The sequence below is a fragment of the Xiphophorus maculatus genome, chromosome 16, assembly GCF_002775205.1.
Source record: "Xiphophorus maculatus strain JP 163 A chromosome 16, X_maculatus-5.0-male, whole genome shotgun sequence".
NCBI lineage: Eukaryota > Metazoa > Chordata > Actinopteri > Cyprinodontiformes > Poeciliidae > Xiphophorus > Xiphophorus maculatus.
Window position 1 is genome coordinate 1984707 of NC_036458.1, and position 17315 is coordinate 2002021.

Below are 17315 nucleotides of genomic sequence, written 5' to 3' on the forward strand. Positions count from 1 at the left end.
TAGAAGTTAAATCAGCATCACCGTCTTGATCTCTGGGTTTAACCGCTGAGTTTTTCCAAGCTTCTTTACTTCCAATGAATGGAGAGGTCTTTAAAAAGACATCAAATATCTGCTGCTGTTGTTTCAACCTTCCAGAACCAAACATGGAGAAGCAGCTTTCAGCTTCTATGCACCACAAATCTGGAACAAACTTCCAGAAAAGTGAAAAACAGTCGAAACACTGAAACCTTTAAATCTAATCAAAAATCCGTCTGTTTTGTGTCTGTTTTGTTTCTCTTAAGCCATAATAAAGGGAACATTAACCAACATATGTGAAGAGCGTTGATGTTTTTGATGATGGCAAAATGGAGTGCTGGTTTCTCAACTGTTGATGTTTTCATAAAGTGAAGCACTTTGCATCGCCTTGTTACTGAAATGTGCTGTACAAATAAACTTGACTGAATCATGGGTTCATTTTTATCTTAGGTTATGCCTCAATAGATACGGACAAAAAAATCTAGAATATCACATTATATGATTTTGAAATAAATATTCATTCAATCTAGTAGAAAAATAGAACTTTTCAGATGTCAGGTTTCCTGTAGGTTTGGACCAGGTTTGCACTGCACCAGGCGTTTTGTTTGGTCCAATCTTCTCCAGATCGCTCTGGTTTTTTGCTTGTTGCCAGGCAACAAAGGCGTTTTGTTCCCTCCAAGGATTTTCCACTGAGTTCATTCATGTCTACAAGTTTTTGTCTTCTTACCATCTTCAGAGATGTTCCTGCCATTAAGAGTGATCTGGTCAGAAGAACATCGGGACCGCGCCGATATTCAACATGTTGGATTGTCTCGGACCGTAATCTCGTTTAGCCAATCAGGAAGCAAGCGCCAAAGAGACAACCAACAAATTTACTTTCACAAGAGAATCATTACAGCTTTACTTTCGCTAAAATGCTCCAACAGGTAGAGGAGTAAGTAATACAGGTGATGAGTGAAGGAGAGGACCAGAGTTCTTGCTTATTTCATGCAATAAAATATGAATTATTTGAAAATCATATAATGTGATTTCACCTAGGAGATTATTATTTTTTTTTACTATAATTACAACAAAAACAGTTTGAGTTGTGACAGCTGTACTCAAAACAAACAGACATCTATTAGTGCAAGATAATGAAATAAAATTCAAGTCTTATAATCTTGAGATAATAAACCCATATTTAAAATCAAGCTGAGATTTTTCTATAATGAGATTATTAAAATGTCACAACAACGTTAGAGAACGTAGTCAGTAATTTTGTTGTCAGGGTCCTGACAAAATAACTTGAGATTTTACCAAGACTAGAAAATGTGTAGCTTTTATTTGTCAGACACTAAAACAAAAGAAAACATTTTTGTGGTTCTTATGATCCAGAGCTGAATCAGAACCATGTCCATAATATAACGAGTCTTTGAATGGTTGGTGCAGTGTTTACTGCCTGGGAGGGAGTCTCACCTGTCACTGTAAGCAGCGGTGGTGGTGGGTTGGGCAAATCTGTATGCTGCATAGCCGCCCTGTTAAAATACCAAAGTATTAATTAGTGATTAAGCAAACCTGCTCAGAGAAAGGTTAGAATTCAGATACACAAGCAAACAACAATCCAGGCTGGGAGCTTTAAATGTCACTGCACAGTGTTCTGGTCCTGAGCCCACACCGCGCAGCTGCAGCTCCCCTCTGAGACACCAGAGGGTGCTGTTTGATGTATGGTGCATGCAGCAGGAGGTGGCATTAGGGGAGTGAATGATGATCTGAGGAAGCAGCACATTTGGGGAGCAACTTATTGTGACACCAGAAGCCCAGTGGAGGAGCAGCAACAGGAGCCGATTCCCCAAATCCGTCCCGTTTTCAGAGGAGGGTGTTTATCCGCAGCAGCTTCTTCTTCTGCTCACAAATGAAGCAAGACGACGGCGTTTGGAGCGTCGGGGAGTCAGGACTGCTGTATTCATTTGCCAGAGTGGGGAAGGAATTAAAGAGCTCATTGTGGAGTGCTGCTATTACTCTCTTTGAAAAATGAAGCCGTTCTCCCACTGTTTTTCTATTAGCGCCACCGGAGTGTGTGCCCGTCTGTGTCCATACGCCGGATAGGTGGCTCTTAATAATGCATGTTTTCATTCATTTTTAAAATGAGGGGGGCGGCGGGGGTGTCCGATTGAGCGTCCTCGTCCCGATCCGACTGGATCCCATCGTTGTTTTCCAAGGGGACAGGAAGTCACAGCAGATGACTTCCTGTGGGACAGGCCTGCCTTGGGACCGCGCTGATTACGGCAACAGGCCCAACAAACAGGGGCCAATAAATCACCGCATTGTCAAATCCTGCACACAGCAGAGCTGCACATTTGTTATTTTGTCAAGGAGGGTGTGTGTTAGCGCAATCATGTACGTGTGCAGCGGCGTGTTTCGGCATGGAGGAGCATGCATATGTATTAGCGCATGCAGTCCTGCTGCATGCATGGGCTGTTTCTGACAGCACTGACTGATTGTTTGGGACACAGCCGGTCCTGATGCTCAAGCTGATGGTTTTCTGATGAAATAAAATTTGTTTTGCGTTTTCGTTCATGCTACTAATTAAATGCGTCCGCAGCGGTTTACGTTCCCAAAGCAACCCGCGTGTGCAGAAGAAGAACGTAAACGTCACACAGTAGTGGGGGTTGGCGATACGGTCTTAGTTTCATCACAATATTGTAACGACAATAAACTTGATGATTAGTAGCTTCTTTAGGAGACCGTTCACATAAAGGGCTGCATCTAATCATATTTTCACACTTATTGACAGTCCTATTGAACAAACTGGAGAAAATTGTAAAAATACAGACACAATAGGGTTTTTTAAACGTCACTGTTACTCTGACAACAATAAATCAAAATTCTTATCATGATTAATGATATAAAAAAACAACCCAAACAAAACACTGGATCGTTTTCAGATCAAATCTGCATTTTAGTGTGTTAGCATGTTTTAAACATGCCAAACCGACAGGGGGCAGTGTAGCGCTAAGCTAAACCTATCAGCCAATCAGATTGCTTCAAAACAACCATGACTTCCTGTTAGGAATCAAACATGGCACCAGAAGGTTCATTTGTAGGTTGAACAGAAATGCTTAAAAAAATTGATTCTGTAGAGAATCACATTTCATCGTCCTGCAATTCTCAATAAGTTCAAAATGCTCAAAAATTTTGTATCAAACTGTTTTAAATAAACAGTTTATTATAATAGTATTTAATGACTTCTTAATTTTCATTTAAGAAGAAGCCACACAGCTAGGCTAATCTAATACTGGTCATTTAAGTTACAGAATTTTATGCACAAACCTATTTTTGTCTAAATATAAACTGATGGAATTAGATATAATATGGAACTTTATAACATTGTTTTAAATAAATATTCTTTGTTTACATTGTCTTTTCCTCATGATATAAAAATTGGTTTCTGAATCGAATCGTGACTCTAAAAATTGGAATCAAATGTAAAGGCAGTGAAAGATTTACATCTCTGAGGTTGATCTACTTTTCCATAGTTTTCCCAGATATCCGACTGCGTTTGGCCTCGGCCTCCTGGAGGCTGAAGCAGAGCAGCCGTGACTTGGCAGGCGCTCGCTGAGCCTCTCTCAGTCCGCAGCGCCGCTCTCTCCTGTAGCGGTGGGTGTCTGCGCAATAAAAGCTGTTGAAATACGGTCCTATCAAGCGGGCCGGTGTGTAAGCCATATATCACTTGGGTTTAGCGTTTCATTCCAGACGCCGGCGCCGCCGACATGCGTCGGCCGGGGTGAAAGTGAGAAGCAGCTGTCACCGCCGCCGTGCCCACTGTCATCTCGCTGTCTCAGCAGGAGGAAAATCAAAGGGACGAACTGCGCACACACACACACACACACACATCCAGGTCTGGACTGGTGTCAGAGTGGGGCAGTGCGGTAATTTCAGCATCATCTCCACAGCTTCTGTGAAGGGCGATGTGCAGAGGGACAACAAATCGCTTTATCTGCTGCTGCTGCTCTTATCTCCCTGGCGGTGACGGTTGTATGGGGGCCACCGGCTCCACTCCGGCCCGGGCAGACCCCCCTGGGGCGGGCAGGGATATCCCGGCCAAGCCCTCAGAGCCAGCACCGCACCGGAGGAAGAATCTAAATGACCCGACTTAACACGGGACACTGAGTCAGGGTCTGCCTCTTTGCCAAAGTCTGAGATCACAGGAAGGGAGCGAGGAGGGAGGAGCTGAGGGGGTTTTAAATTTTGTTGTCGGGTTTCTTGGCATGGCGGAGCGAGGCCTAATCGACGCGGGCTTGGCAGCGGTGCTGCCGAGCAGATCACGTTTTTGTCTCCAGGGCTGAGCCTCGTGTCTGCTTCAGCCAGGAGGAAAAGCCGACTGTACTTACATAGATCTCTGCGCCGTAGAAGCCATCTTGGTACACCACCCTGCGAAGTTGGAGGACAGGAAAGAGGAGTTAGTCTGCTTGCCAGGGAGGTCAGGTTTCTGGCAGCCGCAGCGCGCCGTTCCACAAATAATGAATGACACGTTAAACTGAAAGGTGCAACCATCTCAAATCCCTGTCCAATTTTCTGCTCTGCTAAAGTTGTTTGTCTTTCCAGTTGCTGCAGTTGTTGGAGAGAGGAGGGGAGGACAATAGGAAGCAATAGGAGAAAGCAGCTTTGTCACATGACTTTGCTGTATAAATCAAGCAGCTGCCAGCGGCAGCAAAGGGCCTGAGAGTGGGAGGGAGGGGCCGTGGGATTTCTGGTCTGATCCTGATGTAATCACAGATAGGTGGCTGCGCCGGGCCCCTTGCGTCGGGCCGGCCGCCGTCGGACCTCTCCCATGGCCACACACACCTCGGCTGATAAGAGGCAGCAGATGAGCGCCGGTCCTCTGACATCGGCCCGCTAATCTCAGCTCTCACCAGCAGGTTCTCAGGTTTACTCGCATCTCCTCTATGCTTTAATCTCAAAAACTTATAAAGTCACTCAAAACTAATTTATTTATTTATTTGACTAATTGATTTGAAAAGCTGAAACTAGTATAAATGTATTACTTTGTGCTTTATTTCTGGTTATTTTAATGATTCTGGCCTACAGAAAATGACATCAGACCAATAAAATGGGAATGTTGTTTGGTGTTTTTATAGAAGTCTTCAGGTTTTATCTGAGTCCATTGGAAGAATTCAGATACTAATAATCAATAATCAATTGGAAAAGAACCAGCATATTTCTTACTTCTTCTAAGTATTTTCTTTATCTTTTTTTTAGCTTCGCATCGTGTTTTACTGTTTTATTCCCTCATCAGACACATTCCTGGATTGTTGCCTTGATGTTTTCATGCGTGTTTGAGGAATCCTTGGTTTCCACTCAGCTCTTCCAGACTAGTGGCAGCCGCAGTCAGCAAACATCTGGTGAAACTGAATCTGCATCTTATCATACAAACTAGTTCTCAGTGAGAAGCATTGCTCCGTCAGCCCAATTTAAAAAAATAAAATAAAAATGAATTCTTAAAATGCTGGTATTATGTGTTTTACACAGACATAGTGCCATTTTGTAGCATAATCAAGTAACTATGTTACCTCCAGTTGTTATAAAAATGCTATACCAAATGTGACTTAAAAGAAATTTTCTTGTGGGATTTAATGCCTTGAAATTGGGCCTCTGTCTCTTTAAAAACTCCTGCTCTTTCTGAAGCTCCGCCTTCAGGAAGTTATACCAACATGGCTCCTCCTTTAACGTTTTTACCTGCGTTGTTCTGAGCAGCAGCTCCTACAATGAGCTCAGCAGCTCCACCAGGTGTTTGCTAATTGCTGCTGGCTAGTCTGAAGGAGCTGAGTGGGGGAGGAGCTGCGTCTTCAAGGCGGGGCTAGATCCATCCAGGTGTTTTAACGGCTAAATGGTTGATTAAAGGATTTCTCAAACATGCATGAAAAAAATCAAAGCAACCCTCCATGTACGTCTTTATTTTGATGAATAGTACATAATACTACTCCTTTAAAATGTATTGCTCTGTGTTTAATGGACCTATACTGTCACATTTTAACATTTTGAATTTAATTACTTGAGGTAAATCTTTCTATTTGTGAGTTGAGGTTACTGTGTGGAGTGCTGGTGGATGTGTTCAGAGGTTTAGAGAGTAAAGACTCACGCTCCGTAAGCAGGGATGGGTGGCGGAGGCGGAGCTGTGCGGAACGTGTTGTACACGGCTCGTCCTCGTCCCCGCAAGTGGGCACCCCTGTAGGCCACCGTAGCGCCTGTGGCAGGGTAGGGAAACCCTGTTACTGTGGAGAGAAAACGACTTTCAGAGAAAAGCCTCCACTTGGCATTGCTTACCTTATGACAGAATACATTAGAGAGGGACGTGTGGCTCTGCTCTCTCTATGACAGAAAGCATTATGTGGAAGACAAGGAAACAATAGATTTAATCTTTTCTAGGTGCGCCTCATCGAGCATCTCCCCTTCCCCAGTTCGCTGCTTTGTGTCCCACTCAGCAAGGATCCACATTTGCCGAGCGCGTTCTTCGCCAGCCTTGGCGTCCGGGCGGCTAATGGATGCTGCACCACTAGTTTCGCTCCATGGCTTTCGCACAGTTTGGACCCGATGGGTCTAAATTGAAGAGGAGCGATTCCAGGACAACCTGACTGGATGATCTGACAATCAGCTGATCTTTCGGGGTGAAAAGTGAAGGCAGATGTGAAAAAATGGCCAAGGCAAGATTAGAGGACAGCTAATGGGAACTTCAGGTCTCCGTTTAACCTTCAATCAGTCCGGAGGCTGTCTGATTACAGCCTGCAGAGGTGCATACAAACACACTGATCTACAGACATGATTAACTTGGGCTCCACTCTTCCTGCAATTGTAATTCCCTCACACACCCCTCCTGCACCGAGTCCATCAAAAAACAGTCAGCACCATTATCCTTCATCCTCTGAAAACGCCCCATCGTCACCCTTGCCTCAACTTATTCAAGCTGTATCTAAAATCAAGGCCTTATAATGTCTTAAAAAGTAAGTTATCCTTAAATACACTAATTTAAGACTATTTACTCCCATATGTTACATGTAGTGTATTTTTCTTGAAGGACTTTTTGTTCAGCCAAACGTTTGAGTCGCACACAGACACTTTGGGCAGTTGAGGCTACCACTACCTTAAAAATTATTGATTCTGCAAATATCAATGGGTTGTTCCAGTCATTGATATGAATATAAGAGTTATAACTAGGCTAACATAAAAACTGAGGTAAGAGGGGAGGGTGTAAAAAATAAGCTCCTTGGAAAGTGTAATTATGCTTTACTGTTCTTTTGCTTACTTTTTGTTTTAAATTTATTTTCTCTGTATATAACTTTTTTTATTACACTACATTAAATAAAGTCGTACCTATATAACTAGCTTTTTTACATGTATAATTGGTCGCTGTTTGCTGGATGATGTTCATCTTCGCCATCGGCTCACTTCTGTTGCTAATTCATATGACGTTTGATTCATTCTGTGCAAAAATAGCATACTACTACTGCATAAAATCTGTCCATGCATTTTTCTTTTGTACTTTTCTGTCATGATACAGTTCTTAAATTTAATTCATATTGGTTGTGGCTGCACAATCTGTACCAGAAGCACAGCTAATTTGCGCATGAGCTAAAATAGATGGTTTTGTTTCTTTTTTCTTTTTGTAAAGTCTAAAACTATTTAACTGCATTTCCCTGGACTGATCTATGTGTCAGTGTACAACAATCAAACGTGAGAAAAGATTGAGTAATAAATTAGGGATACAGTCCAATAACACCTTCGTTTAATCTCATAAAATATGTGATTATTATATTGTTATTATAATAAGGATCCACTAGGGGGCGCATTGACGGCGTAACTAGCTAACAGTCAAGTGAGTCCAATATACAATTTTCTCCTAAATTATCTTTGAACGAAATTATGACAGTTATTCTTTAAGAGAATAAAAAGTATCATTTTAGTTACATAAATAAATATGTTACACTTTGAAGAATAATCTGGACATATTTGTTCAGCTCAAATTAGCCAAAAGGTTTTAAAACAACTTAAAATTGGAGTTGTTGAAGCCTGCAGAAACCCTGTTTTTCTACTTTCCTCATTTCCATGACGAGTTTTGAGTGAATTCATCGCAGAGCGCCTCCGATCGGAGGGTACGAACTTGTTGGCCGGTTAATAGCATGAATCCAATCTGAAAGAAGCGTCGGCGCGCGCTCAGCGTTTGTGGCGTTAACCCCGCAGCTGGTTACAACCACTGAGCACCGTAATGAACAACGCTGCAGTCCGGCCCCGCTGCTTCAATAAAGCTGACAAGGAGACAGATTAGTGGTGCTTTTAAAAACACGCAGAGCCAGGTTTAATGTCTTCCACCATTAACATCATGCTCCATTAGTGGGTCCAGACACACATTCAAAGTTTGCATCTCATTTGGCCAGGTGACGCCCAGCGTTGCACCCTCCCACTAACATGCAGGCCACTTTCTTTACTGCTGCTGCACCAACCGGTGCCCCTTTTCCCCCAAAAGTGATTTATAGTGCTGACCTTGACATTTAAATTAGTCTTTTTTTTTGGGAGCAGTGGACGTCAGAAAATGCAGTCGCTAAAGGGCACATACACCCTCGTTCTAAGGTGTTTCCTCCAAAGAAAAATAAATTATGCGTCTTCCTTTCTTTTTTGAAAATTTGTATGCAATCTGCATGCAGTGATGTATGTGAATGTAAACTCATAATGAGTTGGCGATAGGCTACACTGCTTCAATAATAACCCATAAATCAAAGACACTGTCACACCTTGGTAGGCGCGTGAAAAGCAACAACAGGCGCGGCGAGCGGGAGCACACGCCGGCTCCAGCCACCAAAGTCAAACACCTTTTCCAGGAGGGGCGCCGGGGAAAATATGAGTTATGTGCCGGAGGGCGGCGGGGTCACGCTGCACCTCATATGTCATCCGTGTCAACCTGAGAGGAGCTCAATACCTGCAGAGCCAGTCGGACCTGGGGTAATCCCGCTCCGTGCCAATGATGGGGTCATAACCGGCTCCCATAAAGAAAGATCTGATTTTCCACAAGGTTGAGCTCTCTAATACTTCCTGCTCAGATACACCAGCGTTTAATCCACGCACTGGGGACCAAAAACAGCTTAATCTAATCAAGAGTCTGGAGCTTAATTATCCCCCTAAAGTACACTCCAACAATGAGAGGATCTGTCTACATATATTAAGACGGCAATTAGCCTTTCTTTTCTGTCATTTACACAGCTGCTGGATTTCCACCAGTCCTCAAGAAAACTCCACCTTAGTAAGTGAAGATATGAATTGGTGAGTGAAAAGCCACTCATCTGCTGTCTCTGTTGGAATTAGCTGCAGAGAAGAGCGTGTGAGTGGTAGCCTGAGGGGGCGGCCATACGACGGCGCCTCTAAGTGACAGCTGTCTGCGGCGCCCAAAGCCTCCAGCGCCAGTAATGAAGAAAAGTTTGCCAATTACATGGCAACGAGCTAAACAGTGCAACACGCACATCCGCCTCCGAGGATTTTTCTTAGCCGTTTTAATCGTTCCTTTTCCATTTTAACGCAACTCCAACACCTGCATCTGGTTTGTTTTGATGAACAATAAAATCAAAACTAATATGGAACCCTGTAACGCTCGTCTAATTAATCATTTCCATTAACAAAGAAGCCGCTCAGACTGCTGCCACTTCCAGCACCACACCCATGTGTTCCTGCATGGCCGTTTGAGTCCATTCTGCATAAATTATGTAGTTTAAAATCACATTAGCGCACATTAAAACAGGAGAAAGGTAAGCACAGTTATTGTTTGCCTACCAGCTACTGCACACCATCATTTGTGCCAGCGCTAACTTTTATTGCCAGCTCTCTTCGTTTAATTGGGAGCCCTCAGTTGGAGGAGGAAGTGGAGCCAGGGGCCGATGCCGCAGACCCCGCCAGCCCCCCTCCCCCACCGGGAGGAGGAGCCAATCTACCCTGGAAGAGGTTAAGAGCGGGGAGCCGGCGTGAGGCTCTCATCCGTCATTCTCCTGAATGGGTTTTGAGGACAATAAACCTGTAGCGCCAGGACGAATGGAGACGAAGTGTGCTGTCACCGAGCCAGGATTTATGGCTCCCAATTTCACTGATCTCCTGCACAGAAATGAGGACTGATAAACAGTGATTAATCGCCTTTATATCCCATTTTACTCCCACCGAAACTATATTAACTATAACCGAGACGTTTTTGGAAAAATTCTGCAACATGATTCGTTTTTTTTGTTGTTTTTGTTTTTTTTTCCCTGAAAGAGGAAACACCATAAGATCTCAAGTCTTGTTTTTTTTTTCTTTTTACAAAAAGGAAGCAGTTTTCCACAGATTTTGTTTCAAAAATGTATCTCTTATTTATGTTTCCCATCTTCCCAGCTGGCAAGCATATGTTGTCGTTTAGGCTTGGCAAACTCCAGCGCCATGTCAAGACGACTTGAAAAATTAGCAGCCAATAAATCACACAGCCCCTCCTGCTTCCCCTGCCTGGAGTGGTGGACCACACTCCCTCTGATTTATGAGATGATTTGGGAAGTGTGTGTGTGTGTGTGTGTGTGTGAGGAAAATAGAGGAAGCGTGCATGGAAGAGGAGACATGTATTAGTGTCTGTGTTCTACATAGGTTATCTATTTCTGTATGCTGCGATGCTTTGGTCTGAGAGTCTGGAAGCGGGGCAGGTGGTGGAGCTGCATGTAGGCCGGGAACGTGAACGTTCGCTTATATGACGCTCACATTTCGGTTTGGGGAAAATTCTTCCCGATCGCGTCCAAATGAATGAGCATGAGGCCGTAAAAGGAGCGTGTGTGTGTGTGTGTGTGTGTGTGTGTGAACGCACAAATAATTATCAGAGGAAGATGTCGAAACGAAAGGAGTGCTGTGGGGGGGGGAGGTGAGTGGGAGGCAGGGTGAGGGGTTGGGGCTGAAATAAAAATGATAGATGACTGCTTTCTGTCATGGACAGTTATTTAGAGGTTCGCCGTAAAGCTGTCCGGGGAATGAACAGATTTTAGTCTAATGAGCAGAAAGGAAAGCCGTTAAAGTGGCGCGATGTGCTCAGCACTTCTTCCAAATGAAATAGTACCATTTCCCCCTCATTAAAATGCAAAGGGTTCATATAACATACAGCAATAAAGCTGGCATGTCGAGGCAGGGAGAGATAGGGAAAACCCCACTGAGCTCATCTCGCTCCTCCATTACTGAGACCAGAAGGAATAGCGGCCTTCGACAGGGTGGGTGCCAACAATATCTCTCACTCAATCTCCCTTATTCGGTTAGCTCTGTAAAAGTCAATCTGGCGCACTTGGCAAATCCATCCCCAGCAGCAGCCTCCACAATCTGATAACAGTTGCAGGGGCGCTTGCTCTTGAAATCATTTTTTTTCTCTTCTTTTCCCGCAGCTTTACAGTTGCACACTGCGCAAACAATGGCTCAGGCTCCCTCAGCCACTCGGAGCGGCTCGGATCATCCACTGCTTATCGGCGCCGCGCTTAGATTCACTTTGATTCACGGGGAATTTCATGTTCAGTCGCTTCAGGATGAACCCGATTGTAGGAATTCAGGGGGTCAGATCGGGATTGGCTGCGGCTGATAGCGACGGAAAGGTACTGGGGGAAAAAAGCAAACAGTCTTACCAGCATACAGTTCAGGACCGTACACGGCTCCTACTACCGGGTTCAGCTTCCAGCCTGCACACACACAACAACACACCTTAGAAATGATAATAAAAACTATTTATTTCTTCTTCTTTTAGCTAAAGTTATGCTTGTGACTGCGTGGCTCAGCTTTCACAGCCCCCAGCGCTGCGTTTACTCAGTTACATTTACTGGAGTAACTTTTTTTTAAGAAAATTTACCTTTTACTTTAGTTATTTCTTGAATTACTGCTTTTACTTTTACTTGAGTAAAAATATACTGAAGTACTGCTACTGTTACTTGAGTTCAGTTTTTGGATACTTTGCCTACAGGACGCTACTTACTTAGAGATTTGAGATTAAAGTAATTTATCAGCAAACACACTGCAAAATCTTACCACGTATTTTTGATTTAAATATCTTAGTACACTGGAAATAAGACAAAACTAACTTACAAGTAACTTTTCAGCAAGTCAGTAATTCCTTAGTAGTGATGAAAAAGAGCTTGTTCCAGATTATTTTACATTTTTCTGAAGTTATGAGTGAAATATTCTCCCAGTGGAACCAGAACTTTTTAAAAATTAACATTAATTATTGATGCTCTCCTGGAACAAATAGTGGATAATGCTGTCAGTTTAGACTTTTATTTGACATCATTAGTTTAAATTTATTTAGACAAATGTTAAACAGTAAATGACGTTACTCACCGTTTGTGTAAGGGTTGGCCACCTTTTTGTTTGTCATCACTCGTGCGGTTGCATTGTTCACCTGGCAGAGCAGGAAAAACGTTCTGGGATTAGACGCCAACAACACGAGCGAAACATTCAGGAGGGCCACAAGCAAGCAGCAAACCAAAAGGAATGAAAGACATTCTCAAAATAAAATCTTCTCCTTGTGCTTTTTGAATCAATTCTGTTTCAGATTATCAGACAAATTTAACAGAAACCAGTTTTTCGCTTTGGGGAATTGTTTTAATTCAGTTACACTGGAGGATTTTTAAGTCTGGACTTTGATTAGGCCACTCCAAAGGAGAGCAAGATTCATGGTTCTATCGATTACGACAAAATAAATCCTGAAGCAGCGAAGCAAACGGGCGCTGAGTTTGACTCCAGGTTTCCTTTTCTTTTTCTAATAGAGTTTCACACTGATCAGCTGATTGTTTGATGGGAGATTTAATTGATCTATTTACAGAAAATGAATCAGGTGAAGTTAAACCTGCCACCTGAGGAATTCTGGGTAGAAAAAAACTGTTTTTGAATGCATGATGTATTTTTTTATAGTTTTGGTCTAATTACTGCTTTGATTGTGTTGATCTTTCAGAAAATGTAGTTTTTTTATTCAGTTTATTGATTAACAAATTTGCTGACAATTATTTCCATAATCGATAAATCATTTCAGTCTTATTTATCACTGTGGTTCTCTGGAGTCACAGCCTCAGAAATGACTTCAGAAACCTTCAATTTTCTTTATATCTGAGGCTCATTTATCCCTTTCAGGCAGTAATCAGGTCTGGCTTTCCTAAAAATGTGGCTCTCTATTTATTAATCAAGTGAGCGGTTACATTTCCACACAGAGCCACGTTGGTTTTAACAATTTTTAGAGTTATTTTAGTTTGATTTTAAAATTAGTTTGATGATCTGAAACATTTCAGTGGTACAAAAAAGCAATCGAAGAAGAAAAAACATCAAGTTGTTCTTTCTATCAGAAATATTTCTGCTGCTCTAAAGAAAAAAAGATGAGAGCATGCATCATTAGCCTACATGTCTGAGCAAAAACGAGCATCTTCCAGTTTCACTAATTGGTTGCAAACCCAAATATATGCCAAAGAAAGGGAGAAACTTCAGCCTGCGCTCTGAGTTTCCCCCGTCAACCTGACAGGAGCGACTTTGTAAACAAAAGCAGAATTAAAGCAGGCAACATGAAACGCAGGAAATGCAGGTTCAGATCTGATGATGGCATGCATTCATTCTGCTGTCAGGTGATGATGGACAACGGCTCGTCCAGCTGGACATGTATGGATCCCACGTTCTACTGAGAACAAATTACACGCACCATTATGCATGCATGCAACCACATCCATACACACACCCACACACACACACACACACTGTAGCCACATGCTAATGCTTGGATTAGTTGGTAAACTGAGCACACAGCAGGCAGGAAAGGAGAAAATGTGGGAAAAGTGGAAGCACCTCGATTTTGCGTCCCTCTACGATTGTACCGTTTAGTTTCTCTCGCGCACGATCGGCGTCTGTGCTTGTTTCAAAAGTTACAAACCCAAAGCCCTGAGAGCGGCGCGGTCGCCACAGGTGGAGGAAGAAAGGACACACAAAGGGAGAAGAGAAGAGAGAGAGAGGTAAGAAGACAGGAGAAGGTGAGCAGCAGCAGTGGCGGCGGCGGCGGGTTGTAAGCAGCCAGATTAATTAGAGGCAGTTAGTGAGGCGTCAGGAAACAGCAAACAGAGAGATCCGAGAACGGTGACACGACCTCACACGGCAACACCAGCAGACCTGCCCGCTTTACCCAATTAAGCGCCACAGCTGCCGTGGCACGGGCAAAAGTCAGAAAACACGGCTGGCTGCCATGATGGCGCTTTAATTATAGCCACAACTCGCTCCTTCTGCATCACTGCAAAAACGCAATTTCACCAAATACTTTTGGTTTAGTTTCCAGTGCAAATATCTTAGTACTTTTAAAATGAGACTAAATTAACTTACAAGTAACTTTCCAGCGTGATATAGGCAATAATTCCTTAATTTTGATTAAAAAGTACGAGTTCAGCTGGCAGATTATGAGGAAATTGTCTTGTTATAAGTGGGAATATCTGCCAAGCTAAACTTCTTTCACTGATTTTAAGAAATTATTGGCTCAAAACAAGTTCCTATATCTTACTGAAAAAGTTACTTTAAAGTTGATTTTGTCTTATTCCAAGTGTACTCAGATATTTTAACAAAAAACTAAACAAATATACTTGGTAAGATGTAATGTTTTTTCAGTGTTCCCCTTCGTTTGAGGCCCAGGAGCAAAAGAGGAGGATTTCTCACTTACCAATTATTTTTAATTTAATTTCTAGTTACACTTCAAATAAGACAAATCTATCGTAAAAGTAATTTTTCAAGAAGAAATAGTAGCTTGTTTTAAGTCAATAATCACTTGACATTGATTTAAAAAGGCAGATTATTTCACTTACAGTAAAGGTACAATGTTTTCTTAGAGAGAAAATCTGCCTAAGTAGTACTTTTTAAATCAATATTAAGGATTTATTGAGTTAAAACAAACTCATATATCTTACTGAAAAGTTATATTTAAGTTAGTTTTTCATATTTAAAGTGTATTAGGATATATGCACCAAAACTTCTTGGTAAGATTTTGTGTTTTTGCAGTGTGAAACCTGATCTTAAAGGTTCAACATCTTAACAGAAAGTAGGAATAAAACCAAAGAAACGATATTGACTAAAATATACCCAACCTCCATCCCCCCCTGTCCTCCCGCCTCTCTCCCCTGGGGGGTTTTGTCACTTCGCTGAGTTATGTGGACTGGGATCCTGGACCTGAGCCATTAAGATATTCTGGCCAAACAAGTCCCATTCCTTTAGTTTCTATATATACGCATGGCGGTGTGCAGGGAGCATGGCCGCTGCTGCCTGATAATTGCTGGAGGATGTAATACATGTGAGAGACGGCGAGCGCCGCGATCCGGCGTGCACGTCCCCGGCTGCTACTCCTGGCATAAATAACACGGGACCTGTCCGCGGGGGGAACGCAGATAAAGAAATAAATTCAGAAAAAAAAGAATTGAGGGCAAAATTAATCCTTTGGACACTCACCCGACTCCGTTTTTTTATCACGCCAAATAATTAGCTTACAAGAGGAGAGAGTGGAGGCGCCATTTTTCAAAGGAGACAAACATATTGAATGCAAATTGCCAAAGCTTCATAGGAAATAGATTATTTATTAATGGCCTGATAGGTTCATTATATAGCACAGAGAGCGCGCGAGGGAGAGAGGCATCATGGGTAATGGCTTTGTGGGGCACAAACAATAAATGCTTGTTACGGCGGAGGAGGCAGGTTTATCCGGTGCTCCATCTTGTCTGGCAGAAGAGGCTCAGCGCAGCAGCGGCGTTGGGGCGGCGGCTGCTTCCTGGACTCTCCACGCGCCCCAACGCCAACCCAGTAGCTCCCAGTAGCTCCCAGCAGCCCCCAGTAGCTCCCAGTAGCTCCCAGCTATCAATGGGAATCGATAGGATTCATGCCTCAGCTGTCGGCGTTATGAATGTAGAGCCGTGGAGCTTCTACTCTCTATTAAAGGAGCAGCTGGATGAGCCGCGCCGGGCCGGTCACGGCTTCACCTGTCCTGACTGATGCCGCAGCAACGCCTCGCTGCGGCGGCCATTTTTCCTGCCTCTCCACGCTCAGATAGTGTTTGGGATTGATGCGATCCGTGTCGGGGTTAAGTTCGGTCACCGGGTGCTTATCATGGATGAGTTTTAAAGTGCGTGACGGACGTATTGCCCGATACTTCGCCTCCCGGTTGGAGCTTTGTTTACTTAAAACTACAGCAGCTCCATGTTTGGGGAAAAATGCTGAGCTGCTTCTTATTTAAATAAATCTGCATATTTGTGACCTTTTTATGAAGACTAACAACCGGGGTGGGAACCAGCGAGGCCCAGCGCCGCATAAAGAGGGGAAGTCAGAAAGTGCTGAGAAAGGTAGTCGCACATTGTTAGTTTTGGTCTTATTATTGGATTTCTTTATTTATAACCAGAAGAAATGCAAAATAAGGCCAACTTCATCCTTCATGTCGCTCCTTTAAATTAATTTATTCAACATATGGACACATGATGTTCTATTTGTGAGGAAACAGCCTAGATATGTTCAATACTGATAAATTATATTTATTTGGTTGTGTAACGATTGCTTGAAGTTGGACACCCCATTTATTCAGGCACACCTAAATAAATTAGAATATCATTAAAAAGTTAATTTGAGTCACTAAATCTAAATATGTAGATTTAAGGATTTATTTGTGAATAATTGTAGCTAACAGAAAATTGGAATATTTAATCAAACTGATTTAAAAAGAATGATTTTAATCCAGAAATGTGTTCCTACGGAACAGTATCAGTTCTTGGTTTGGGCTCCTTCTGCATAAATTACTGCATCAATGCGGTGTAGCACGGAGGAGGTAAGCATCAGGTGTTCAGGAAGTGCAGGTTGCTATGACGACAGTTTATAGATTCTCTACAGGGTTCAGGTCTCTCCAGTTTCAATTCAGTTCAATTAAAGAAAACTTTATTAATCCCAGAGGGAATTACATTTTTCAACCACAGGATCACCATGACAACTGAAGCAGCTAACTACCTTTGGCAACGTGCTAAAGCTTGTACGTTTTCATTCACCAGGACGTTTTGCTGAACATTTTATTTTCCATCAGCTTGTATTTTGTGCTGCTGCTGTTTTGTAGTTTTGCTCCTCTGACGTTCGTGTGATTTTAATCCAGCTTCAGAGTGTAAACGATGTGAAATAAACACAAATCGATGCCTAAAGTTCTCCTCTCTCCTCCTGTTGCTCCTGAGATGATAAAAACACGGAAGCAGAACTCCTGCTAGAAATGTGTTGCTGTTGCAACTTCCCTTGGATTTTAGGGGAACTGGTTGGCGACG

General features: G+C 42.8%; 1 protein-coding gene across 11 annotated transcripts in view; it reads right to left on the reverse strand.

Moving 5' to 3' along the window:
• Nucleotides 1-17315, reverse strand: part of LOC102237105 (RNA binding fox-1 homolog 3) — a 538118-nt gene that overhangs the window by 16411 nt on the left and 504392 nt on the right. For 10 of the 11 annotated variants that reach the window (XM_005803185.2, XM_005803183.2, XM_023348365.1 and 7 more), the window contains 6 exons: nucleotides 13843-13935; nucleotides 12355-12415; nucleotides 11649-11702; nucleotides 6134-6266; nucleotides 4386-4425; nucleotides 1471-1529 (listed from right to left, as the gene is read on the reverse strand). In XM_005803185.2, the coding sequence (XP_005803242.1) occupies nucleotides 1471-1529; nucleotides 4386-4425; nucleotides 6134-6266; nucleotides 11649-11702; nucleotides 12355-12415; nucleotides 13843-13935 (440 nt within the window). The remainder of the gene's footprint in view (nucleotides 1-1470; nucleotides 1530-4385; nucleotides 4426-6133; nucleotides 6267-11648; nucleotides 11703-12354; nucleotides 12416-13842; nucleotides 13936-17315) is intronic. The other variant, XM_023348371.1, reaches the window with a different exon arrangement.